This window comes from Sarcophilus harrisii, chromosome 2 (genome assembly GCF_902635505.1).
Source record: "Sarcophilus harrisii chromosome 2, mSarHar1.11, whole genome shotgun sequence".
Lineage (NCBI taxonomy): Eukaryota > Metazoa > Chordata > Mammalia > Dasyuromorphia > Dasyuridae > Sarcophilus > Sarcophilus harrisii.
Genome location: NC_045427.1, coordinates 97,769,360 through 97,796,757, shown reverse-complemented (window position 1 = coordinate 97,796,757; position 27,398 = coordinate 97,769,360). Strand labels below are relative to the sequence as shown.

Sequence of the window (27,398 nt, the reverse complement as noted above, 5' to 3'; positions counted from 1 at the left end):
GTAATTTCATTAAAGAGAATGACAACAATGAAACAGCATACAAAAATTTATGGGATGCAGCCCAAGTGGTACTTAGAGGAAAATCTGTCTTTAATTGCTTACATCAATAAAATGGAGAAAAAACAGATCCATGAATTAGGCATGAAACATAAGAAAAAACAGAAGTAATTTTAAAATCCTGAATTAAACACCAGATTGGAAATCTGGAAAATCAGAGATTAAAAAAAATTGAAAGTAAGAAAACCAATAAACTAATAAAATTAGAAGCAAGTTTTGTGAAAAAAATGAAAACCTAATAAACCATTAGTCATTTTGAAAAAATGAAAGGGGTGAATTTGCTACAAGTGAAGAGGAAATTAAAACAATTATTAGGAGTTATTTTGCCCAATTATATGTTAATAAATTTGACAATCTAAATGAAATAAAAACCTACAAAAACAGCCCAAATTAAGAAAAAATAGAATACTTAAATAACCCAGTTTTTGAAAAAAATTGAACAAGCCATCCATGAACCTTCTAAGAAAAAATCCCTGAGGCCAAATGGATTCACAAATGAATTCTACCAAGCATTTGCTTTTTTTTTTTAATCAGTTTTTTTTTTATGTGAAACATTTCCATATTAAATCATTTAATACAAGAAGACCTGAATAGGAGAAAGAAAAACAAATTGTGGAAAAATAGCATGCTTTATTCTGTATTTAGTCAAGCAGTTAGTTCTCTGATGGCAGAGAGCATTTTTCGCTGTGAGATTTTGAGATTGTCTTGAATCATTGCATTGCTGATAATAGTTAAATCATTCACAGTTCTTTTAATAATATTGTTATTGTATACGATAGTCTCCTGATTTTGTTCATTTCATGAACTATGCATAAGTTCAGTTTTTTCTTAAATCATCCTGCTTGTCATTTCTTAAAGCACAATAATATTCCATCACAATCACATAACAAAGCTTGTTTAGCCATTTCTCAGCTGATGATCATCCTTTCAATTTTCAATTCTTAGTCACCACAGAAAAGATCTAGTAAATATATTTATGCAAATAGACCCATTTCCTTTTTTTTTTTTTTTTGGATGTCTTTGGATATAGATGTGGGAGTAGTATCTTTGGGTAAAAAGTATAGCAATTTGGGCATAGTTCCAAATTATACTCCAGAATGGTTGGATCAGTTCACAACTTCACCAACAGTACATTAGTGTTCCAGTTTTCCTGAATTCCCTATATTATTTTCCTTTTTTATTGTATTAACCATTCTGATGAGAACATGTGAGATTATATATCAGAATGTTTTAATTTGCACTTCTCTAATCAATAGTGATTTAAAGCATTTTTCATATGACTACAGACAGCTTTGATTTCTTCATCTGACTTAAATTTTGTACATTTAACTCAGTTGAGAAATGAGACCTTTATCAGTTATTTGTTGCAAAATTTTTTCCCTCAATTTTCTGCTTGTCTTTTAATATTGGATACATCTTTCATCCTAAATTCTTTCCTTGTTCATAAATCTGACAAGCTCCCTTAATTTGTTTATAGTATCAACTATTTTGACCATATCTTAGTATGCAGTATGCTATGTTGGCCTACACCGAGTTTCTTCCATATAGTTTCTCAGTTTTCTTAGCAGTAGTCAAATGAATTTTTGTTCCAAATGCTTAGATTTTTGGCTTTATCATATGCTAAATTACTATGGTTATTTACTGTATAATTTTAATCTATTCCACTGATTCACCACTCATTTCTTAGCCAGTACCAGATTGTGTTCATAATTAGCATTTTATAATACAGTTTGATGACCATTTATTAGGGAACAAAAAGCTCAAAGCAAAAGCACCTTCCTCCATGACTTTTATTTTAATTGATTTCTTGACCTTTTCTTCTTCCAGATGAATTTTATTTTTTGTAGTTCTAAAAATTTTTTTGATAATTTGATTGGTATGGCACTGAATAAACAGATTAATTTAGGTAGAATTGTCATCTTTATTATATTGGCTCAGCCTACCTCTGAGCAATTAATATTTTTCCAATTATTTAGCTCTGACTTTATTTGTATGAAGTATTTTATAGTTGTGTTCATATAATTCCTGGGTTTGTTTTGGTAGGTAGATTCTCAAGTATTTTATATTGTCCATAGTCATTTCAAGTGGAATTTCTCTATCTCTTTCTGCTGGACTTTATTGGAAATAAAAATGCTGATGATTTATATAAGTTTATTTTGTATCCCTCAACTTTGCTAAAGTTGTTAATTTCAAATAGTTTTTTAGTTAAATCTCTAGGATTTTCTAAATATAACATCATAATATCTGCAAAGAGTGATGATCTTGTTTCCTCATTGTTCTAATTCCTTAAATTTATTTTTCTCTTCTATTTTTATAGCTAATATTTCTAATATAATCTTATATAATAGAGGTGATAATGGGCATCCTTGCTTCATCCTGACTATTGAGAAGGCTTCCCCCATTACAGCTAATGCTACAGACAAATATTATCATTTTAAGGTCAGCTCTATTTATTCCCATGCTTTCTAATGTTTTTTAACAAAAATGGATACTGTATTTTGTCAAAGACTTTTTCTGCATCTATTGAGATAATCATGATTTCTGTTGATTTGATTATTAATATGGCCAACTATGCTAATGGTTTTTCTAATATTGAACTAGTCCTTCATTCCTGGTATAAATCCCATTTGGTCATAGTGTATGATCCTTATGATATTTACTGTAATCTCTTTGCTAATACTTTATTTAAAATTTTTGCATCAATATTCATTAGGAAATTGATCTCTAATTTTCTTTCTCTGTTTTGGCTTTTTCTGGTTTGGATATTAGCATCATATCTGTGTCATAAAATGAATTTGATGGAATTCTTCCTTTACCTATTTCTCCAAATAGTTTGTATAATATTGTGATTGTTCTTTAAATGTTTGGTAGAATTTGGTTGTGAATTTATCTGCTCTTATAGTTTTTCTTAGGAAATTCACTGATGACTTTTTTTCAGTTTCTTTTTCAAAGATTGGTTTATTTAAATATTTTATTTTCTTTTTTCTCCTAATCTGGGTAATTTGTTTTTGTAATTGTTCTCCATTTTATTTAGATTGCCTATTTTATTGGCATATAATTGGGCAAAAGTATATTCTTTATTGGTTGGAATTCACCATTTTCATTTTTAATAGTAATTTGGTTTTCTTTTTTCAATCATATGAATATATTTCTTTTTCCTTTCATAAAACCAGCTTCTAATTTGATTTTTTTAGCTTTTTTTTTTTTAAAATAATGTCTTCGATTTTCAGAATTTTCAATTTAGTGTTAATTTGGGGTATTTGTTCATTTTTTTAGTTTTTTTTTTTTTAGTTGCATGTCACACTCATTAATCTGTTCTTTATTTTATTGATGTAAGCAATTGGAAATATAAATGTTCATCTAACTACTGCTTTGTGTTACATAAATTGTGGCATGTTTTCTCATTGCCATTTTGATGAAATTATCAATTGTTTCTCTGATTTGTTTTGTGACCCATTTAGGTCAAAAGATTAGATTAATTGGCAATTAATTTTAATGTCTCTCCATTGTTTATTATTGAAGGTAATTTTTATTGTATTATGATCTGAAAATGATACATTTATTCTTTTTGTTTTCACGTTTTGGATCCTTAATCTTTTTTTGTGTGTGGGGGGGTGCTGAGAAAAAAAAAAAAGATATATTCCTTTCTATTCCCATCTAATTTTCTTTAGACACCTGTCATATCTAACTTTTCCCTGAGTTTTATTCAGCTCTTCAACTTCTTGTTTATTTTTGTGGTTAGATTTATCTAATTCTGAGAGGGAGAGGTTGAGCCACATTCCTCCCCACCCCAATCCCCAGTATAGTTTTGCTGTATTATTTATATCTATAATTCACTTAAGTTCTCTAAGAATTTGGATGTTTTACCATTTGGTGCATATATATTTAGTATTGATATTGCTCCATTGTCTATGGTATTTTCAGCAAGATAGGGTGTCCTTTATCTTTTAGATCTGTTTTTGCTTTTGCTTTATCTGAGATCATATTTCCTGTTTTTTTGTTTTTTGCTTCATTTGAAGCATAATAGATTCTGTTCTAGCCCTTTACCTTTACCTTATATGTATGTCTTTGCTTCACATGTGTTTTTTGTAAAGAACATATTATAGGAGTCTGCTTTTTAACCCATTCTGCTGTCTGTTTCTGTTTTATGGGTGAATTCATCTCATTCACATTTATGGCATGATTAAGTGTCTATTTCCTTCCATGCTGTTTTCACTTTTTTATTCCCCTCTTTCTTCCCCACATCCTTTCCCTCTTCACAAGTGTTTTACTTCTGATCGTTGCTTTCCCCAATATACCCTTCCTTATGTCCATTTCCATTTTTTCTTATCTTATCCCTGTCCCTTTTTTCCTTCTTTATAGCATAAACTAGATTTTTTTTTATCTAATTGAGTATGTATCTTATTCCCTTCTTTGAGCCAGTTTTGATGAGAATAGAGTTTAAGCTTTGGCCATCATTCCCCACTCCCTATCTTTCTTTCCATTATAAGAGCTTTTTTCATGCCTCTTAACATGGAATAATTTATCCCATTCAATATCCCCTTTTCTTTTTCCAGTGCAGTTGTCTTTCTCATCCCTTTATTTTTTGCAGATAACATTCCATTAGTCATCTTATATCCACAGCCTCTATATATACCTTCTAATTGCTTATAAGTTACAAATATTATCTTGCCATATAGAAATATAGTTTAACCTTATTGAATCTCTTCTGTTTTCTTGTTTCTATGTTTCCCTTGAATCCTGTATTTGAAGTCCTGTATGGTCAAATATTTTTATTTAGCTCTAATCTTTTCATTAGGAATGCTTAAAAGTCTTCTTTTTTGTTAAATGTCCATTATTTTCTCTTAAAGATTATATTCTATTGCAATAGGTGTGTGATTCTTGGTAGTAATCCTAACTCCTTTGCCTTCTGTTATATCACATTACAAGTCTTCAGCTTCTTTTTTTTTTTTTTTTTTTTTGGCTGAAGCATTTGGATTTAAGTGATTTGCCCAGGGTCAGTTAGGAAGTGTTGTGTCTGAGGGCAGATTTGAACTCAGGTCTTCCTGACTTCAGGGCTGGTGCTTTATCCACTGCACCACCTAGCTACCCTCTTCAGTTTCTTTAATATAGAAGTTGCCAAGTCTTGTGTAGTACTAGTGTATATCTTATGCTATTGCCTTTTTTTCCCCACTATGATTCTCTTCCATTACTCATTTCTTTTTCCTAATTTTTCTTATATTTCTCTAAATGGCTTTAAAAAAAATCCTTTTTAAGCTTTTCCAGGAATTCTTTTTGGGTCTAAGAACAAATTACATTTTTCTTTGAGGCTTCACATGTGCTATTTGACCAAAACAGAGAGGGAAAATTATAGACCAGTTTTTCTAGTGAATGTTGATGTAAAAAATTAAAAAAAAAAATACTATCAAGGATATTACATCAATATATAACAGTAATGATGACCAAGTGTGATTTTTATCTGGAATGTAGAACAGATTCATTATTAGGAAAATTAGCACAATTGACCACATCCACACAAAACCAACAGAAATTATGATTATCTCAATAGATGCAGAAAAAGCCTTTGACAAAGTAATACACCCATTCCAATTAAAAAGCTAAGAGTATACGGATATGTGGAGCTTACCTTAAAATGATAAGTAGTGTTTATCTAATACCATCAGCAAGCATAATCTGTAATGGGGATACGTTTAGAAACCTTCCAAATACAATTGGGGTGAAGCAAGCATACCCATTATCATCACTATTATTCAATATGGTACTAGAAATGTTAGCTTTAGAACTAAAAGAAATGGAAGGAATTAAGAAACAAAACTGTCACTCTTTGCAGATAATATTAAATGTAGAGAATCCCAGAGAATCTATTTAAAAAGTAGCAGAAGTAAAACTTTAGCAAAATTGCAGGATACAAAATAAACCCACAGAAATCATTGTCTCTCTGTTACCAACAAAGTTCAGTAGGAAAAAAATAGTCTATTTTAAATAACTATAGGTAATATAAAATTCTTGGGAGTCTGCTTGCCAAGACAAACCCATATTTGAACATATTTGAACATAATCACAAAATATTCTTTACAAAAATAAAGTCAGATCTAAACAATTGAAAAAATATTAATTTCTCATGGATAGATTGAGCCAATATAAAAATAATCTACCTAAACTAACATTTATTTAATGCCATGCCAAACTACCACAAAATTATTTTATACAGCTAGAAAATATATTAACGGAATCCATCTGGAAGAACAAAAGGTCAAGGATATCGAAGGAATAGATGAGGAATTTAGAGAAGCATGGAAGGATTTGTATGAACTGATGCAGAGTGAAGTAAATAGTATAAAAGAATATACACAATAATAATAAAAACAAACAAAAAACATTAAAACTGAACATTGTGTGGTTATAATGACCAATCTTACTTCTGGAGAAGACATGAAAAAATTTATTTTATTGCTTGGAGAAGTAAAAAACTATGTATAAAATCAGTTTCAATTGGTTTTCCTTGTTTTTTTGTTGAAAAGGAAAGCTAATTGTTGTTAGGGGATACTGAGGAAGAAAGGCAGATGATCTTAAATGAAGAGAAAGCCATGAAACCTAGATACTAATTGAGATTATAAATATCTGAAATTATCATAATGGTACTATTGTTTAAAAAAGATAACTCATTTTTTGAAATTATCATAATGGTACTATTGTTTAAAAAAGATAACTCACTTTTTAGAATTTAAACAAAATTTGAGCTATAATTTTTTTTTTTTTTGGATAATCTAAATATGGTTCTTTTTTCTTCCAAGAGCATAAGAATCCTTTGGTATTATTTAATCCTCACATTAATCAATTATAAAAATCAGTGAAGCCCAAGAATTTAAGATTTGTTTTTTGTACTAGTTAATAATCTTTATATGCCTTATTAGGAAATACAGCAGAATAGCAATGCAAGAATCCCAACATATCAGCCCTTTTAGATTTTGGTACAGTAAATTCTTTTTTTTCCCCTCCTAAGGTGAAGCATCTGTACTGGCTACCTTCTTTGTGACAGTAGGAAAAAAACAAATTCCAGTAGCAGGCTGCAGAGTCCAAAAGGGACAATTAGAAAAAAAAAAGAAATTTAAATTAATTCGTAATGGATGTGTTATTTGGAAGGGTAAGTAAAAAATTGAGTTTCCTTTTTATTATGCAAGATTTTCCTTTTGATTGACTGCAATATTTAGCAAAAGTGGCAATAGAACCAATTGTTAATTGAACAGAATTCTTTTTATGACCCATATTATTCTATCTTCTAATTATTCAAGCAATTGACTTCTTTTTTCATTTGCAATAAAATCTTGGATTTAACAGTCTCTTCTCCTGGGACTTGGAGATCTTGTTATAAATTTCTTATAATTATTTCCTTTGTAATTACTGTTTCCAGTATGAAATGCCCAGTGCTATGTTGCTCTTTACTAACCATCAAAAATATTTCTTATTGTAATCATTACAAGACTAGTATTGGGTTTCAGAATTGCCTTCACTCAACATTTAAATAACCTAAGGTATAGAGGTTTATTGACTTTGAGAGGTTATACATATTAGGAGTTTGAGAAGATAATAAAATTCACTTCCTGGCTTCTAGATTAGAAGTGTTTCTACTATGTCTACTGTTGACCAACAACAAAGGGTAAAACATTTAAATGATATAATCATTTGATGCAAGTTGAATAAAAGCATGTTTATTCAGTGTGCAGGGAACAAAGCAAAGAAAGAGTAATAGATTGTATTTGATTTTGGGATTCCCCCAAAATCTCCAACTGGAACAAATTGGAATTTTATGAAATTTAATAGGGATGAAATCTTAACAAAACTAGAATGATCTGGGAATTATATGGCCAGGAAGTTGTGAGAATAAAGTGCACAGAATGATGGATGTTACATTCCTGGTATCCATGCATATTGTTTTCAATCATGGATATTGCATGGAGGAGCTCTGACTGGAGCTGGAATGGGACCAGGATCATAAAAGAAACTGTAGGGAAGATGAGGAAGATAAGGAAGGGAAGATAAATCCCAAACTTACCTTACCTCTAGTCTTGCTTTATCACTTTTATTGTCATCTGCATGTTTCCCCCATTAGACTGACTTGCATTATATTAACTGTGTTCAGCAGTATCTAGCACAAAGTATCTGTATTTGCTGTTTGCTGGAAGTAGGATTAGACTTGCTCTACTTAGCCTTTGCCCTGATCAAAACAGCAAATTTAAGCTTAGCAAAAATTTGCTATTAGAGCTAGCCCTGAGTGAGAAAGATGTCTTTGGAAGGCGATTTCTTTTTCACAGAAAGCGGAACTGAGTTGGGGGTAAGTCAAACTATCATACTGTTTTAAATCAATTCTAATGGCTAGCATGTTTTTTTGTTTTTATTTTAGGATTGTTAACTTCACTGAAACATCATAAAGATGATGTTTCAGTCATAAAAACTGGAATGGATTGCGGTCTAAGTTTGGATGAAGCAAAAATCGAGTTTATGACTGGAGATGAAATTATTTGCTTTGAAGAGAAAGAAGTTTTACATAAAATTTCTTGGGATCCAGGATTTTGATTGTTACATTAAAAATGTAATTGAACCTAATATTTTGCTTTATTTATCAGAACATCTTTATGTATAAATCTTTTAAGGCTTTTGGGGAAAAAAGTGCTGGAAATTACTAAGTAGTTTATATCTGTAATTGCCATTTTAACATTTATTGGATACTTTTTCAAACCATCCCTTCTGTTGTCCCAAAATTACAGGCACTTAAAGGGCACTGTGGAAATCCTTTGGTGTATAAGTCTTTTTTTTCCTGTTATTTGTGTTCTGGACTGGACTTGTGACCAGGTCTGTATAAAGCTAGCACTTTCTCTGCAGGCCAGGATCACATAACTAGGTTCCTTTTGAGAGGTTTTTAATGGAAGGGAAAAAAGACAAGATTATCCTAATGTAGTTTAAGATCGGATAGCCTTAGGACATTAAAAAGTCTGTGTGGTGCAGTGTGCCTACATGTAAGGTCTCATCTGGTCGCAAACCTATTTGCTTCATCTATAAAAATGAGCTTGAGAAGGAAATAGCCAATCACTCCAGTTCTTTGTTGAGTGCATTTGGGATTTTCTGGGCAAAGTCTAACCTTGTTATAGGTAGTCCCAGAGTAGTTAGCTCTGGGACAAATCAATTGACAATGAAGACAGAATTAAGACTCACATCTTTTGATTTACTTCAGTTGCCTCTCCAATATTGTGACTGTACCTTTCAGATACTTCAAGAGATAGCCAAGTATAATTAAGGTGTAAATTGTTCATTCTTTGAAGGGTATACTTAGAAAATAAAAAAAATTCTTTTTAACAGTGACCCAGACTGAACTTCACCATGAAATCTGAAGCATGCCCTTAGATATAGCAGAAATTAAGCTACTAAACTGAATTAAGAAAAAAAAGTAATTGCAACATTATAAATATATCACCAAATCCTAAAAAATCCCTTACTAACCTTATACACCAAAGTATATTGGCATACTTCCAGACTTGTTGCAGTTCAACAAATTTATTTTCCTTTCCTCCTCTTTGAAAAACACAACCCTTTTAAGAAATATATAGTCAAGCAAAACAAGATTGGCCACATGCAGAAATATCCATCCAAGTCTGCCTGTTAAGACATAGGTAGCATGTTTATCATGGCCTCTTTAGATATAATAGCTTTAAAACTGGGGTATTCAGTTCTATCTAAATATTTTCATATGGCACTAACATAAAGACAGTGATAAATCTATACAAGCAACTATCCTTTGATTAAAGTCTCTTCAAATAAGAATGAGCCAACCTCTGAATGCTATCACCCATAGTATGTTTACCAGATTCATCACAGGACTATTATCACTCTTAAGACACATAAAAGTAAATCTTAAGCATAATGCTTAGGACGATTTAAATGAACAGGAATCTATTGAACATGCAAATATGGAATAAACTTAAGGACGCCAAAAAAATAGTTGACTTTTTTTAATTAACACATATACAATTTACTTGTCTTCTGGTTTGTTGAAGCAGTAGGTTAGGCAGCACTTCCCACAATAATGTCTGTCAAAATGGCTAGCCATAAAGACTCCAGCACCACATTCATCAGAAGGGCACTCTCGTCGAAGGCGGCTAATTTTGCCATTCTCATCGACCTACAAGTCAGAAAAATATTTTAAATTACTTTAAAAAAACACACATTATAGAACAGTTCTACCAACCTACAAAACATTTTTAAGAGCCTGTGCTCAATTTTCTCATACTTGAATTCCCCAAATGCCACCCCAAACTTCAGAAATTCCATGCTATTATGAAGCTTGTTTTTATGGCCTTCATCTCAGAAACCCAATTTGCAAATTATGGCTAAATGGAGCTGAAACAAATGGCCAAAAACAGCAGTACTTCTACTCTAAAAGACAGTAGGCTTAAAAGTTTAAAAAATAAAATTTGGCCAAAAACACCATTTGTAAATGCTTATTTACCTTATAGTATTTGAGAACAGCAAGCTTAACCTTCTTTCTCTTATGCTTGTTCTTTTTGGGAGTGGTGTAAGACTTCTTCTTTCTCTTCTTAGCACCACCCCGAAGCCTCAGAACAAGATGAAGAGTGGACTCCTAAACAAACAAAACAAGCACACTCTTAAGTGCCCAGACCTTCACTAGAAATCATTTATTCCTACATTTTATAAACCCCCCAAACACTGTATAAATATGAATACAATTATCTGTTGACAAAGCCGAGTTGCTGAAGGCTGAGAAAACACTTAGAATTGAATCTATTTGCTATTTTTTACCTTCTGAATGTTGTAGTCAGACAAAGTTCGTCCATCTTCCAGTTGTTTGCCAGCAAAAATCAATCTTTGTTGATCAGGGGGAATACCTAATAAAGACAACCCCAGAAATTATTTTTAGAAAGGCACCTTAAACAAAAAAATTTTTAAAAGCCTTTAACAACCACTTTTATCCCCCCAAAACTTCCAGATATCTTCCTTTATCACTCCCAGATTCGACCACTTACACATGCTCCTTTTATTAAAAACCCAAGATCAGACAAGCTTTTAACCCTTTCTAATTTTCAAAGAAGATCCAAGACCCCTTTGCTATTCCTCAAAGAAGATACTGACCTTTTAGAATTCTCCCTCCTGGTTTCCTTTATATCCCAGATAAAAAAATCCTAATTAATGCATTTCCTAACACCACCCTTCACACTAGTACATTCACATTCCTCTGGGATCGTTTCTAATTCATCTCATCTTTGCTTTGTTTACATATAATAGTTTACTGGTCTCTCCCAACTTAGAATGGAAAGGTCCTTTTTAAAGCAAGCATGTCCCCTCCCATCTTTTAATATTCTTAAATGTTTTAAACAGTAGTTGGTGCATACTAGAAGCTCAAAAAAAAAATGCTTGCTGGCTTGTATTCAATACTCGGATACAATTTAACAGCGGTGGACAGATGCAAAGTATTAAGACAACTTGCCTTCCTTATCTTGTATCTTGGCCTTGACATTTTCGATCGTATCGGACGGTTCGACCTAAGAACAGAACGATTTCTCGGTTTACAATCACTTCCCCCAGAAAATGGGTCTCCCTTTCAAAGCTGCGGGTCTTTCAGTTAAGCAAACACCCACCACGAGTAGAAGGCTTAACAGCGTGAACCATGTCTGCAGGTTTCGCCGCTTATCAAGAGGCCCGAGCAGGAAACGCCTGCCCTCAGTCCCGCTCCGGCCAGAGCTCCCAACCGGCCAGTCCCACGTGCTCCGAGTCCCGGAATCCCTAAGATATCCGTCCCCGCGCCAGCCCCGGGGAGCCAAGATCCGGCGAGTGAGGTCCGAGTCTCAGAGCCGGGGCTTCCCACTTCAGTCCTGGAGAAAAAGCCTGGCGCCCGGAATTAACCGCACTCCTCGGCTTCAAGAAAGGGCCTCAAAATACCTCGGGCTCAAGAGCAAGGTTCAGAACCCGGACCCAGGCCGGAAAACGCGGCTCCGGGTCCTCACCTCCTCTCCGCCCCTCCCCGCGCGTTCAGGCCAAGGAGGTCCGTACCTCAAGGGTGATGGTCTTCCCCGTCAAAGTCTTCACGAAAATCTGCATTGTGGTACCGGGTCCACCTGAGGAGAAAGGAAAGGTAAGAGGAAGGGTCGGAGGAAACGGATGGGAATGAGGTCGGCTCCGCCGCAGAGAGCAAAGCGTGGACACACTCACCCGCTGATGGCGGATCCGAAAGAGAGACCGCCCCGCCAACTCACGGGGTTTCCTACAGCCCCGGCCAAGGACCCTCGGGCGTAGGTGGCGCTACTAAATGCCTAACTAAAATGCCAGCTCGTGTTTTACCTCCCTTCTCCCTTTACTTCCCCTCTAGACATACTTTTTCTGACCTATACCTTCTAAAATTTCTTGAATTAGTAGATTTTAAAAAATATTTCTATAAGAAAACATCTCCAAAAGCTATGATCATAATTAAAGACCCATGGGTTGAGATGGAGCCGGCAGAAGAAAAGGGCCCTTGACAGGTCCCGAAAGAGGTGCATTCTGGGCATTGTAGTTTTTCCTGCTCTTCCCACGACGCAGTTCAAGCAAGTCGGGATTCTAGGTTACCAACTCCTTCCGCTTGCAGTTTACTGGCTATCAGGGTGGGGAGCCTTAGTTCTAAGGTCAGGAAAAGCCGGAAGGGGAAGAGTAGAAGGCAGGAAGAGGAAAAGCAAAGGTGATAGGAGAGAGGAGAAGAACAGGATTTGGGGAAGGGAGTCGAGAGGAAAAAAGAAGGAAGGGCTAGCGCGGTTCCTGACGGGGTCCCATCCCTAGTTTGTCGGGCCCCAGGATCCCGAGCCTACCGAGGGAGCGGGCCCGGAATAGACAAAAAAGACCCGTGGTTGGAAAGGTTTCTCCTGTGTCCAGATTCTAGGTAACACTATGAAAATATCTGAAAATTCAGCCATCTCTGGACCCTTTGCATTTTGTGACTTTTTCAGGCCTGCAGCTCCATGCATTACTCCCGTCAAAAAAAAAAAAAAAAAAAAAAAAAAACGTGTGATAAATGAATAAAACCTTAAAGTGAGTTATTTCTGGTAGCATGCTAGCTCCAAGTTTTAGGCTTCCCGAAGTCGCACGGAATAGTGGGTGAGGTAAAATTGGGGAAAATTCAGTTTTGTTCAGTCTTCATTTGACAATGTTATTATTTTTGTTATCGACGACCATTGCTCTATTTGTGTGTTTTTAAAAATTTGATCTTCACCACAACTCTGCAAGGTGGGAGCAAGATGAGGAAACTGAGGCAGAGAGCGTTTTAAGTGACTTGCCTAGGGTCTCGAAAATGACTTCAGGTCTTAGAGGCAGGGTTGGGACTTGGCATTTTCTCATTCCTGAGTCCAGCACGGTGTGCTACGGACCGCTTAGTCGCTGTCTCTTTTATATATGATTTGAAGGCAAATTTGAAAAGAAAATTGAAGCAAGGATTTCATAGAATTTGGGTGTCACGGTTACATCTGTCAAAGACCTTCGTTTAAAAAGACCAAGGTCTCCCACTCCATCCAAGTTCAACTCCATTCATCCTGATCTATATCTGGCCAATGGACATAGAAGGCTTCAGAGGAGAAAGTGAGGCAGCCCTCCCTCCCTGAAATCCAATTCACTTGCAAGTCATAGCATCACCTCCCTGATAGCATCTCTCTTGGGGTCAAACAAGGACAAACAACAAGAGTTGAAAGAGACCCCAGTGGCCATCTACTCTTACCCAGAAGTGGTCATCTAGCCCTACCTTGAAGTTCTCTGGTTAAAGAACACCATAGTTTTAATTATTAAGTAATTATTAAAATGCTTTTCCTAACATCGACCAAATCAGCTTTTTTTTTTTTTTTTAAACACAGAACATATCAAATCTATCTTAAATCTTTTCCTTTCTCATTCTTTTTATCTTCTGGCTCTCATTAAAACTTGAAAGTGCTAGCCCTGGAGTCAGGATGGCCCGAGTTCAAATTTGGTCTCAGACATTCAGTAGTTGTGTGGTTCTGAGCAAATTTAACTTAGCCTCTGTTTGCCTTAGTTTCCTCAACGGTATTAAATGGGGATAATTGCACCAAACTTACAGGGTTATTGTGAGGATCAAATGACATAATATTTGTAAAATGCTTGGCATTTTTTACCATGTAATAGGTACTCTATTAATGCCAATTTCTCTTGCCCCACTCAGTCAAAATTGTGGTAACTGTTATATAGTGACCTCCAGGATCCACTCCTTAAATGAGTCCATTGCTTGGCTCATAATATTTTTCTCCTGTACTACTCTTGCCTTCATACTAAGGCAATTCAAAAATATATATCGATCCTCTCTCAAATACCTTACTTAACCTCCCGGTTCTTCAACTTATTATTTTATATAGCCTATTCCACTGGACCATAGCTACAATATAAAATATGGTTATATCCTTGGTCTTGCCATTACCCACAAGTGTTCCAGTTTCCATGTTTATGAACTCTACCCTTGTCACCTCAAGCCCGGACTATTGCAAAGCATGTGATGTGTTTATATGGCTCAAGTTTCTTCTCACTCCAGTCTATCCTCCATTCAACCACCAATGTTCTTAAAGCACACTTCTATGTCACTGTTCTAATTCACTAAACTCCAATGGCCCCCTTTCTCCTACAAAATCAAACGTAAAATCCTTTGTTTGGTATTTAAAGTACTTCATAATGTCGTTCCTTTCTACCTTTTTACAATATATCCCCAAAGATTTTTCAAAGAAATTGACCTTGTTTCATGAAAAAAGAAATTCTTATCTTTCTACTCAGCATTTTCACAGGTCTTTCCCCTTTTTTGAAATGACCTTATCATTGCCTTCTAGCTTCTCTTGCTTCCTTCAAGTCTTAGCTAAAATCCTACCTTCTATGGGAAGCCTTTTCACATATTAGTTCTTTTGCCTTTTGTCTGCTAATTATTTCCAGTTTATTTTATCACTTGTTTGTACATAATTATTTGCATATTGCCTCCCCCATTAGATTGTGAGCTTCTTAGGAAGAGACTATTGTTCACTTTTCTTTGTATCCTCAGTGCTTAGCACAGTTCCTGGGCACATTGTAGCCCACTTAGCAAAAGTTTATTCGTTGATTTATCAAATAACCTTTCAGTTTTTCACAGATAAAACTTTCAAATATACTGAGTCTCCTCAGTCAGTAAGCATTTATTAAAGTTAAACCTATCACTTTCTTCAGCTGTACTTCTTACATCTTGGACTAGAAACTATTCTCTTGGTGGTTCTCTTGTGGTTGATTTCTTTCTCAATGTTCTTTCTTAAATGTGATGTTCAAAACTGAATAGCTTTCGTCTAACTAGAGCAGACTACAAAGGAACTTCTATCTTCCTATTCCTGGAAGCTATGCTTCTTAAAGCAGCCCAAGATTGAATTAGCTTTTTCAGCTGTCATCCCATGTTACGATTTCAATCCAGTAAAACTTATGTTTTCAGATGAATTGCTATCTGACCATACTTCCTCCATCTTCTATTTAATAAAGTCAGTTTTTTAAACTTTAGTGTAAGATTTTATATCAGTATTCATTAAAGTTTATCTTAACTCCATCAAAATCTTTTTGGATCTTGACTCTGTCATTCAAAGTGTTACCTACCCTTGGCTTTGTGTCATCTATAAATTTGGTAAGAATGTCACTTGTACCTTTAAGTCATTGATGAAACTATTAAATAGCATCAACTCAAGCACAAATCCCTTTCCAAGTTGACATCAAAGTATATTTCAGTCTGGCCGTTCAACCAATAATTAATCTATCCAGTTATATTATTATTTAGTTTACATCTCTCCATTTTTCAAAACAAATTGCTTTTCTAGGAATATTTGTTTTTTTAAAAAAAAGAAAAATAAATTTTTTAAACGTTTTATTCAAAGTACAGTGCTGTAGTTCTGGTCTTTAAGTTATATGTAGAGATGGAAAAAATGATAGCTGGGATTTTTACTCCTTTTTATATTACAAGTAATTATTATTATTTTTTTTACTCCTATTTGGTAAGAACTGGTTTAAGCCATGTTATTTAGACACAATCCCATGTTGATGCTTAAGAACTCACTGGGATTATTTACAAAATTAAATGAGAGATTTCTGGATATCATAATCCATTATAATATTAAAACACAATATGGGTCATGTGAAAATTTCTTGGACGAAAAGTGGTTGCAAATGGAAAAATACTAAATATATATATAAATTGATGGTCATACAATATAAAATATGACCAGGTTTAGTATGTCAAATATATATACCAGTCACATTTTTATATAGCCTGGTCACAAACATAAATTGTAATACTAAAACCTGTAAACTAAAATCTGTTATGGACCAGAACTCTGAACTTGAAACAAAGGATTTTTATAAGGTACTAAGTCAGTGGAATTGACAGAGACAATAGTTAATCTAATTTAGCATGGTCTAGTATGATTGATTTAATCCTACAAGGAGATGTTATGGGCCAGAACTTGAAACAAGGTACTAAATGAAATTGAGGAGACAATGAATGATTAAATTTAGTTTAGCATTGATTTAATACTACAACAAATACAACAAATTTCCTAGTGATATAATGATTGGTTTATACTCAGTGTGGGGCATATAAACTAGGAGCCTCAGCCAGGATTCTGTCGGGGAGATTCAGAAGCCAGAGAAGGCAGGCGAGAGCTCAAGCTCTTGGAACGAAGGCCAGACTGAAAGGCTCTCCAGAAAGCTGCCCAGCCCCAGGAAGAAGATAATAGAGAATCAGGACTATAAGAAAGCTAACCAGGCCCCAGGAAAGGAGACAAGACTTGGAAAGAGACAATAAAGGATTTGGACCTTAATCCTTAGCTGCACTTTTGGTGATTACCGAACTGAAAGGAAGGCTGCCTCCAGAGACCCCAAGAAAACCTCAACAGAGAATATTACATTTTAGAGAGAATATTACAAAAACCATTCAGGAAGAGGAGAGCTTTATGTTGCTTGCAGTTATAGAGGAAATAGATTTATGCATCTTTGAAGAACAAGATGGGATTTTAATAAGTAGGGAGGAAAGAGGAAAGATATTCCAGGAAGGGAAACAGTATTTTGTTTAAATCCCAACAAACTTTTAAAAAATTAAGTACTTTATTTTGTGAACATTATACTAGGTTTTGGGTGCTATATGAAATTTGGGTAAGATAGTCTCTATACGCATAGAATATGTAATGTAGGAGGATATGATGCTTATACTTCAACAGAACTATAAATGATCTCATCAATGTGGGTCCTTTTACAATTGTGAGCATTACAATCCAACCCTGCTTTCTTATTCAAGTTTCTTAGAATCCTAGATTGAGATGGAGATGTAGTTCATCTAATGCAACACCTCTTTAAAAAATAAAAATTAAAAAAACCTAAAATGAAGAAACTGAGGTGCAGAATGTTCAAGTCATATATGCAGAAAATTAAAGGTCATACTAGGTAATAAGTGGGAGAGCTGGAATTTGGACTTATTTTATTCTGATATCAAATCCAATGTGCTTTTTCTTATACCGCAGTGAATTCCTGTCTGTCTCTTTTTGTAAATCCTTCATGAGGAGTTCCCTTAATTCCAAGACCTTCCTCTAGATCTCTTGACATTATGGATTTATTAGTAGAGTACATAAAAACTGTTCATGGGCCTATTTCTTTTCTATTTGTACCTAGTACACCTTGTCATGTTGTAATGGGCTGAAGCTCGAATTGATGCACAGAAGTCCCAAGCCGTGAGGCTAAATAGTAATTGGACCATACTCTATTAATATATATGCTTGGAGAAAGAATGACCCCCTTCCACTCTTTGTGCAAGTCCTGATGTGTTGTAAAGGAAATGATGATTTTGGTGGGTGGAGGCAGAGGGGTGGAGAGAGGAGCGGAAAGAGACAGCTGGCTGGCTTCTTGTTGCAGCTGCTATCGCGATCCCCCTTCACCTCTGCTGGCTGGGTTCTGTCACGGCTGTCCATATTTCTATCGCAATCCCCTTCACCTCAAAAAGAATAAAAATTGAAGATTTTCCCTTAACCTGAATTCCTGACTCCGGCTGATTTTAAAATATGCGGTCATCACATCATGTAATCCATCTTTTGTGGTGTTATATAACTTTAATTTTTTTCAAGTTGTAATATTCCATGACTTGCAGCCATCCAATATCACCAGAAGAATATGAATGTTAAAAAGATAAGCCTTGGTTTCAGGAAGGAACTTGAAGCCACTTAAAGTGCTGTATAATTTTCTATATGCAGTATTGTTTGGGTCTTTTCCCTACATGGCATTTTCTATTCCAACTCTATTAGAATTTCCTTGAATCACTGCATTGTTGAGAGCAGCCAAGTCCTTCACAGTTAGTCACATAATTTTCTTGTTACTGTGTACAGTGTTCTCTTGGTTCTGTTCACTTCACTCAGCATTAGTTCATATAAGTCTTTATAGGGTATTCTGAAATCAGCTTGCTGATTATTATAGAACAATAATATTCCATATATACCATATATATATATATGAATAATGAATATATATATATATACCATATATACCATAACTTATTCAGCCATTCCCCAATTGATGGTCATCCACTCAGTTTCTAATTCCTTGCCTACAAAAAAGAGCTGCTTCAAATATTTTTGCATATGTGGGCCCTTTCTCCTCTTTTATGATGTGTACATACTACTACAGATCTAGTAGTGAGATTGCTGGATCAAAGAGTATGCACAGGGGCAGCTAGGTGGCACAGCTCTAAAGTCAGGAAGACCTGAGTTCAAATCTAGCCTTAGACACTTAACGTTTCCTAGCTGTGTCCCTGGGCAAGTCACTTAACCCCAATTGCCTCAGCAAAAAAAAAAAAAAAAAAAAAAAAGTTTGAAAGCCTGGTGTAATGTCTGGCCTAGCTCTCTGGAGGATCTCTGGGATTCTTGGTCTTAGTGGAGAAATGATGGAGGGAGGAGACTCACGAGGATGGATGGTCAAAGATGAAGTCCAGAGTCTTTGTGTCTGTGTCTGTGGCTGAGAGACTTCTGTGTCTGTGGTTGAGAGCCTCGTTCCCAACCCTTAAATACTTTAGTATGATTACATTACTACAGCAGCTGAGCATATACAACCAATTCATCACCATATCACATTAAGTATATGTTTAGAGAACATCTCACACTGAATAAGTGCTTAACTATAAGCACCCTGCTGTCCTTGATTCAAGTATACCTTTTCAGAGTTCTGGTCCTCTAAAGACTGGTGGGCGTAATTTCAAATTGCTCTCCAGAATGGTTGGGTCACAGCTCCACCAACAATGCATTCGTGTCTTTTCCCACATCTCCTCCAACATTTATCATTATTTTTTCTTGTCATCTTAGCCAATCTAAGAATTTTCTCAATTTGTTTTTCTCTAATCAATAATGATTTAGAACATTTTTTCCATATGACTAGAAATGGCTTTAAATTCTTCATCTGAAAATTATCTGTTCCTATCCTTTGACCATTTATCAATTGGGGAATAACTTGTATTCTTATAAATTTTAGTCAGTTCTCTATATATTTTAGAAATGAAGCCTTTATCAGAAATACTGCTAAAAATGTTTCCCAGCTTTCTGCTTCCTGTCTAATCTTGGCTGCATTGGTTTTGTTTGTGCAAAAACTTTTAAATTTAATCAAAATAATCCACTTTGCATTTCATAATATTCTCTAAGTTCTTCTTTGGCCATAAATTCCTCTCTTCTTCACAAGTCTGACAGGTAAACTATCCCTTGTTGTATTAATTTGCTCATATTATCACCCTTTATATCTAAATCATGACCCCATTTCTATTTTATCTTGGTATAAGGTGTTAGGTGTTGGTTAGTACCTAGTTTTTGCCATACTATTTTCCAATTTTCCCAGGAATTTTTGTCAAATAGTAAGTTTTTATCCCGGAAGCTACAGTCTTGGGTTTATCAATACTATATTACCATGTTATTGACTAGAAATTTGTCTTTTAAAAGAAAAAAAATAAGGATATTTCCATGTACACAGCAAAACATAAGAAAAGATTGTTATAAAACAATAAATTTCCATTTCAAGAAAAACTATATAATAAATACTATACATTGTTTCCAAAGATAACCAACTTTTCTTTGCTCCTTCTAGGTTTCCTTTTGTTCTCTGTTGTATACTTTTTACTGTATTTTTTCCCCTCTTCTCCCTACCCTAGCCTAAAGAAATCTATGTTAAACTCATAAAAATATAGATTTACATATATCTACATATACTATAAACATATACATACACACACATATATATATATATATATGCTATCCATAATTACACCTATCATTTCTTTCTCTGGAGATGGATAATATCTTACTTTCTAGTAGTAATACTAGATAGTATCAGTGCTCTTGCGTTTTCCCAGTCACCAGTGGAAGGCTATGTGCTAGATCCTATGCATTTTAGCATGGTATTTCCAGCAATTTTGTCAGATGATGTCAGCAGGGATGAAAATAACATCAAGATTACTACTGCAGTGATGGTAAGTCATTTAATTTGAAAAGTCTACAAGCCAAGAGTGAAGCGGTGAGAGAGTTGGTGCATGATGAGTGTGCACTTGTAGAGCCTCTGAAGCTAAGGCACAACAAAGTATTTTCTGCTAATTTTTCATATTTTCATACTAACTTTGGTCTGTCAATTAACACTAAGAAAACAAAGGCTCTCCACCAGTCAGCAACATACCATCCACATAAGGGACTGTTGGTTACAGCAAATAGAGACATTTTGAATGCTGTGGGGTATGCTTTGCACCCAGGGATGTCCACATAGCTGATGAGGTTGACTCTGCATTGCCAGAGCTAGTTCAGTGTGTGAGAGGCTCTGAAGTTTGAGATTGCCTACCAGACTGAAGGCCTGCAGAGCCGTTGTGCTGGCGTCATCAGATGCCTCTGAAACTGGACTGTGTACTGCTGTCAAGCCAGGAGACTGAACTGCCTCCATTGGAATTGGCTTATAGAAATTCTGAAGATCACCGGACAAGATGAGGAGCCAGACCCTGAGGTTGATCTTCAGCTAAACTGCTGGCTAGGTTGTTCAGATGTTTGCCCCAAAGACTCTTTTTAAGAGAGCTCACACAAAGCAAGTGTTCACGTGAATGTCAGAAGAAAGGATACAAGGACACTTCCAAGGTCTCTGGAGCACTAGGGACCTGGAAGACCCTGACACAGGACCACCCTGCGTGGCGTGCCTTCATCAAAGGAGGTGCTGTGCTCTGTGATCCAAGCAGAGGAGCAATAGCTCAGAAGAAACATGAGATGCACAAGTTTAGAGACACTCCAAATGTTCATGAGAATTATTCATGTCTTACCTGAACTTGTATTGGTCTGATCAGCTACAGTTGGATACACTATGGTTTGACCCAAGTATACTGATGTCATTATGGTCCTCTTCAAGAACTAAGGGCAATAACTAATTTTATATACATGTTGATATATGTGTGTGTATTTATATGCATGTGTGAGTATGTATATATGTATACATACTCACACATGCATATAAATATATATATATATATACATACACACATACATGCACAAATGTATGTATGTATACACACATAGATGCAACTTTTCTGTCTTATACTTGTCAGTTTAAGGTCCTTTTGATTATATGTTCAAGTCACTGGGAAACTGTATTTTCTATCATGAGATGTTTCCTGTTAAGAAATCTCAGCTCCAAATTACCTTTCTATATATTTTATATTTGCTTGAATGTGTACATATTAGGTTCTCTTATTCATAAGCTCCTTGAGAAATTTTTGCCCCACTCTTCTGATTGGTGAGTATTTCTCCTGGCTTACAATTTAGCACCGTGGTTTTACCATTCAACTTGATCTTGTTCCTGTTTGATTGTTTACCTTAGTCACCTTGTCACCCTCCTGTATCCTGTGTTTTCCCTTCCCATCTTCTTTCCTATACTCCAACTTGAACTACTGTTGGAATCCAGCTCCTGTAGTGAGATGAAGAGTGTGATAATCAGGGGGACAGGTGAAAGAATTCCGTTAGAACTCTTCAATTTTTATTGATTAGGACCACGAATATACATACCTTAAATGCTTATAGGTTTAATACAAAGTACATTCTATTAAAATTCTTATAGCCTAGCAAAATCTACTATGATATAAATGATTAAATCCCTTAAGTCCCAAATCTTGATAACTTAGAGATGTAAATAGTTGAGATACACATCAGTGTAAAATTTATTATACCATTATCTCAGGTACTCTTCTCCCAAATGCTTTTAGTCTCCTTGTGAACATTCTTCCCTGCCTGAAGTTCAAAGGTTTATCTTTAGTCTGTTGAGTAGTATTTGGATTTTGTTTCACTTACTAGAATCACAATTTATAGTATTACCAAGCATGTCTTTGCTATTAAAAAAGAAAAGAGATATTGGTGAGCCAAGTTTTTTCTTTTTTTTTTTAATTTAATAGCCTTTTATTTACAGGATATATACATGGGTAACTTTACAGCATTAACAATTGCCAAACCTCTTGTTCCAATTTTTCACCTCTTACCCCCCCACCCCCTCCCCTAGATGGCAGGATGACCAGTAGATGTTAAATATATTAAAATATAACTTAGATACACAATAAGTATACATGACCAAAACGTTATTTTGCTGTACAAAAAGAATCAGACTCTGAAATATTGTACAATTAGCTTGTGAAGGAAATCAAAAATGCAGGTGTGCATAAATATAGGGATTGGGAATTCAATGTAATGGCTTTTAGTCTTCTCCCAGAGTTCTTTTTCTGGGCATAGCTAGTTCAGTTCATTACTGCTCCATTAGAAATGATTTGGTTGATCTCGTTGCTGAGGATGGCCTGGTCCATCAGAACTGGTCATCATATAGTATTGTTGTTGAAGTATATAATGATCTCCTGGTCCTGCTCATTTCACTCAGCATCAGTTCGTGTAAGTCTCTCCAGGCCTTTCTGAAATCATCCTGTTGGTCATTTCTTACAGAACAGTAATATTCCATAATACTCATATACCACAATTTATTCAGCCATTCTCCAACTGATGGGTGAGCCAAGTTATGATAAGATTTAAGACCTGGAATGTATTCTTATCTCCTGGCCCTCTACAAACTACCTACTTTTTGCCTTTTGCTCTGGGAACAATAACCAAATTACTGCTATCATTGCTTTTGCAAAGAGTATGTCATTATATTCCTTCTGGTTCCACACATTTTTCCTATGATTTCATAAACTAAAGAACTACTTTCTTATATACTGTCTGTCCCTCACCCCCAATGTAAATTCCTTTAGGGCAGGGACTGTCTTTCTTTTGTTTTTGTATCCCCAACACTATACTTAGAAAGTAGATAATAAGTATTTTTCATTTATTCATTATTCAGGAATTGATATTGCTACAAATTCACCATTCTGTAAATAAACTGGTAATAAGTCTCTCTCAACTTTGTTAGATTGGTCCTCAGATGACAGATATGCAGTTCATCATTGGGCCCATACTTCAGGTTTTCCTAGCTTGGTTGGGCCCTCCAAGTATGTTTCTTTGACATAGCCTTTAAGAAATCACAATCACTTCTGTTCCACAATGTAGTACTTTGTTGTATAGTGTAAGTTGTTAAGATCAAATGAAATAACAAAGTATGTCCTTTTTTTTTTTTTTTAAACTGTATAAATTATATATAGGACAGGCATTAGAAGAACTTAGTAGGAAATAGTCAATGAAAAATTTTGAGCAAAGGTATTTACACTGATTCCAAAGAAATAAAAACCAGCAAGGAAGTGAAAAGAAGAATTAACAAGATGTTCTAGGAGGCATTGCAGCAGTACCAGATCCCTCATCATTGAGGGCCTCTTCTGGAATGGTGACAATGGGAATAAAGAAGATGGAACAAATTTGAGAAAGATTTTGGAGGTAGACTGTTTCCAAACAGAATATATTAGACCATTTGTAAAAGTACAATAATCATAGATTTTTGTGACACAGAGACTTCCATATAAAATCTTTTTATTTCACAAATGAATATTTTAAACTTTCTGATATGAACTGAAAAAAATTAGAAAATTGGCATTAATTTGTTTTATGTTCCTGCTTATTCAACTTTATTCTGATGACATTTTTTTTCTTTCAGGCTTTGATCAAAGTGTTGGTTTTATTGCAAAAATAGGATCAAAATTAAACTTTTATTGGGGAACAAGAGCACAGAGTGTGAAGGAATGTCTGTTCAAGATTCTGCAATAAGTAAACATTTAATTCTCCCTCCTATCATTAGTAATTATGACAAGGAATTTTTGGAAAGAATGCAAAGATATATAATTATAGAAACTGAAAAAGTGGGCTGTACTGATGAAGGACCAGCTGATGAATATTTCATCATATACCGAAATGTATTTGACAAGGTAATATAGTGCTTTAAGAATTTAAAAAATGTATGTATGAATTACAGTTTAAGACTCTCCTCTTACCTTCCAAATTTTATGCCTCTCTCTAATGAAACAGATTCTATTTCAACCAAAGGAAAGAGTATAGTGTTTCTAGAAGTGATAGATATGGAGTACAATACAAATAGATTATAAATCTTGTAGATTATAAATCTACAGTCTTAATCTACTTCTTAATTCAGCCTGAGCCTATTAATTTTTTCTTTAAATAAGTCAGTTTTGATTCTTAGATCAGAACTTGGTTATATATGCCAGCTATATTCTTATTTTATTTTTACTCTAAAATACCAGTTATAGAATTTTTAGATTATCAATCTCTATCGCCTACCAGGAACAACTTTGAAAACAGGAACCTGTTGTAATTTTGTTACTGACATTTTAGCCTAAATTTAATCCAGGAATTTAAGATTGTAGTATTCAATTGAGAGAGGACTGTTCCAAATCTCTTTGGTTTGGTTCCAAACCTCTGTCTTATTTGGTGTATAAGTATAGAATTGGTGAACAAAACATTAGATCACAGTTGCCTGTTGGACAGATTTGACATTGTTCTGTAGTTCTTGAGCCCAGTTATCTTCAGTGCTAGTTATGTGCCATTGCTTAAGCCATCTATCTACCTGCCTGAAATGTTCCTCTTTATCTTCACCTCTGGAAACCACTTCAAGACTCAGTTCAAATGCCAGCTCCTACAACAGATTTTACTGATCTTCCCTACCTCTCTCTGTAAAGGTTTCCAGGAGACTGCTTGGTATCTACTTATCTGTGGATAAGATGCTTCACCCTAGTAGAATGTAAACTCCTTGAAGATAGGGGTCTACCTCATTTTGTTTTTTATCTCTAGCATCCAGTATGATTCTAGTAGGAGAAAGGTACAAGGACCTGTGAGCTCATTAGGTTAGGGAAATCCCAGATGAAGGAATTTCCCTTTGCCTAACTCCACACTTTCTCTGCCACTTGATAGTGCTAATTAGAGGGTAGCTTTGGGAACTGAGAAGTTGGGTGACTTTTTCAGGGTCACATAGCCAATGTGTATCATTAGCAAGACTTGAACCCAGATCATCTTGGTGGCAAGGACAGCTTTCTGTCCACTATATCATGATACCTCTCAAATCACATGAGAATTAAAAGATTTAATTAACTAAATAATTATTTTGTGTTGATAATGGATAGATCAAGAACAGGGAATGATTGTTGTTTGTTTTTCATTCGTTTCAGTCATGTTTAACTCTTGGTGACCCCATTTGGGGTTCTCTTGGCAGAGATACTGGAATAGTTTGCCATTCCTTCTCCAGCTCATTTTGCAGATGAGGAATTTGAGGCAAACAGAGTTAAGTGACTTGCCCAGGGTCACACAGCTAGTAAGTGTTAAGTGTCTGAGGCCATATTTGAACTCAGATCTTCCTGAATTCAGGGCTGGTGCTCTGTCCACTGCACCATCTAGCTGCCCCCTAGTCAGTTTTTTAAAGAGAATTTTGTGAATTTGTAAGAGTAATTTTTACCTGCTTTCCCTACACCATTTTTACAGACTTATAAGATAACCAGTGTGTGGGATGTAGAAGATTCTTACCCAAAATGACTACTCAGAGATCACTCAAAGTAGAAAGCAGAAAGGTTGTTTATTAATACTCATGAGCGGTTCTACCACGAGATAAGGGAAAGAGAAAGCTCATGGTAGGAAGGCTAAAGAAGTAGTAAAGATACACAGCTTTTATACAAGAGATTACATCACAAGTAAGAGAGCATTGAGAAGGGGACAGGGAGGCATCTAATTGGTTGTTGCTATCTGGAGAGATTAGAATGGAAGGTTTCTATTTCCCTCAAATCACCTGATTTCTAAGAAACAGAAAATCAGGCCTTCAGGCTTTAGATAATCAAGCAGACAGTGGTCAAGCTAATAGACTAAATATCAATAAATGTCAAATATTGATAAATGTTATCAGCTCAGGTTAAATAAATATGTTTATAGCTGACCAAAGCTCAAATAAATATGGGCCTGCACATATTATATGTATGCAGGTCATAGGAGAAACACAGAAATAATGAAAATAAAATACAGAAAAAGAATTCCCACATACCTGTAAGTTCTTCACCTTATCTCTCTATTTCAGGTCCAGAATTAAGAAAATAGCCTTTTAGCTTTTAGCTGGCTATAATCAGAGTGTATATTTAGTTTTCCCCACCATATTGTAGATCTTTAAAGATAAGGACTGTTTTAATCTGTCTTTGGCACTTATCATCCCCCCTTCAACAGTACTTAGTCAAATGGTCTTCTATCAGCTGCTAAGCAAATGATAATGATAAATTTAAAAATCCAGTAGCAGTTTAAGTTTGCAAATGTTTATCTGTAAGAGTCTAATTATGGTTTCATATTATTTCAAAGTGATTTATGATGCTGTTTGCAAGGCTTTTGTTTTATGTTCTCTTAGAGTGTGTACCATAGTCAGGAAAATAATGTTTTCAGATAATAGAGCATGTCACCGCATACAAAACCATTCTTACTTCAATCAAACAAGAATATGATTCATTCATTGAAACAATAAAGAGGGGCCAAAGAAATGCATTTTATCTCCATGGAAAGCTGAAAGTTTTGGCAGCAGAACCTACAACACTGGTATATCATAGGAAAAGAGTAGACCAACTTGAAGCAAAGTAAGTATGCTAATTTAGATTAAAGAATTATATGAATTAATGATTACATGATAATTATGCAGCACAACTCCAGCAATTTTCTGTCTTTTTGTTATTGTTATTATTAAACATTTCATTTCGCAGTTCTTATCTATCTCATAAAAGTAATATATTCTGTGTGTGTGTATTTAAAATTAATTTTATTTTAATTTTGAGAATTTTATGATACCCTTTAAAATAAAATAAGTATTCTGGGATGTTATTA

At 34.7% G+C, this 27,398-nt stretch overlaps 3 protein-coding genes across 7 annotated transcripts in view; 2 read left to right on the top strand and 1 right to left on the bottom strand.

Moving 5' to 3' along the window:
* The window catches only part of MTIF2 (mitochondrial translational initiation factor 2), a 45,533-nt gene extending 36,555 nt beyond the window's left edge, over nucleotides 1–8,978 (top strand). For both annotated transcript variants that reach the window (XM_003758272.4, XM_012540211.3), the window contains 2 exons: nucleotides 7,061–7,201; nucleotides 8,459–8,978. In XM_003758272.4, the coding sequence (XP_003758320.1) occupies nucleotides 7,061–7,201; nucleotides 8,459–8,631 (314 nt within the window). In that variant the 3' untranslated portion in view covers nucleotides 8,632–8,978. The remainder of the gene's footprint in view (nucleotides 1–7,060; nucleotides 7,202–8,458) is intronic.
* Nucleotides 8,979–10,046: 1,068 nt separating this feature from the next.
* On the bottom strand, nucleotides 10,047–12,367 carry RPS27A (ribosomal protein S27a). The gene is made up of 6 exons (XM_012540209.3): nucleotides 12,277–12,367; nucleotides 12,118–12,182; nucleotides 11,555–11,609; nucleotides 10,870–10,955; nucleotides 10,559–10,690; nucleotides 10,047–10,231 (listed from the first exon to the last, which is right to left on the bottom strand). The coding sequence occupies exons 2-6, from the start codon at nucleotides 12,163–12,165 to the stop codon at nucleotides 10,082–10,084; spliced, it is 471 nt and encodes a 156-aa protein (XP_012395663.1). The 5' UTR covers nucleotides 12,166–12,182; nucleotides 12,277–12,367; the 3' UTR covers nucleotides 10,047–10,081.
* A 119-nt stretch (nucleotides 12,368–12,486) lies between these two features.
* Nucleotides 12,487–27,398, top strand: part of CLHC1 (clathrin heavy chain linker domain containing 1) — a 55,244-nt gene continuing 40,332 nt past the window's right edge. For 3 of the 4 annotated variants that reach the window (XM_031950485.1, XM_031950486.1, XM_031950483.1), the window contains exons 1-4: nucleotides 12,487–12,976; nucleotides 23,753–23,981; nucleotides 24,199–24,466; nucleotides 26,967–27,154. In XM_031950485.1, the coding sequence (XP_031806345.1) occupies nucleotides 24,284–24,466; nucleotides 26,967–27,154 (371 nt within the window). In that variant the 5' untranslated portion in view covers nucleotides 12,487–12,976; nucleotides 23,753–23,981; nucleotides 24,199–24,283. The remainder of the gene's footprint in view (nucleotides 12,977–23,752; nucleotides 23,982–24,198; nucleotides 24,467–26,966; nucleotides 27,155–27,398) is intronic. The other variant, XM_031950484.1, reaches the window with a different exon arrangement.

Coding starts and splice junctions, on each gene's coding strand:
- RPS27A (XM_012540209.3), bottom strand. CDS start 12,165: ATGCAGATTTTCGTGAAGACTTTGACGGGGAAGACCATCACCCTTGAG. Junction 11,610..12,117: donor GGAAGACCATCACCCTTGAG/GTACGGACCTCC, acceptor TTCTGTTCTTAG/GTCGAACCGTCCGATACGAT. Junction 10,691..10,869: donor CTGACTACAACATTCAGAAG/GTAAAAAATAGC, acceptor TTGTTTGTTTAG/GAGTCCACTCTTCATCTTGT.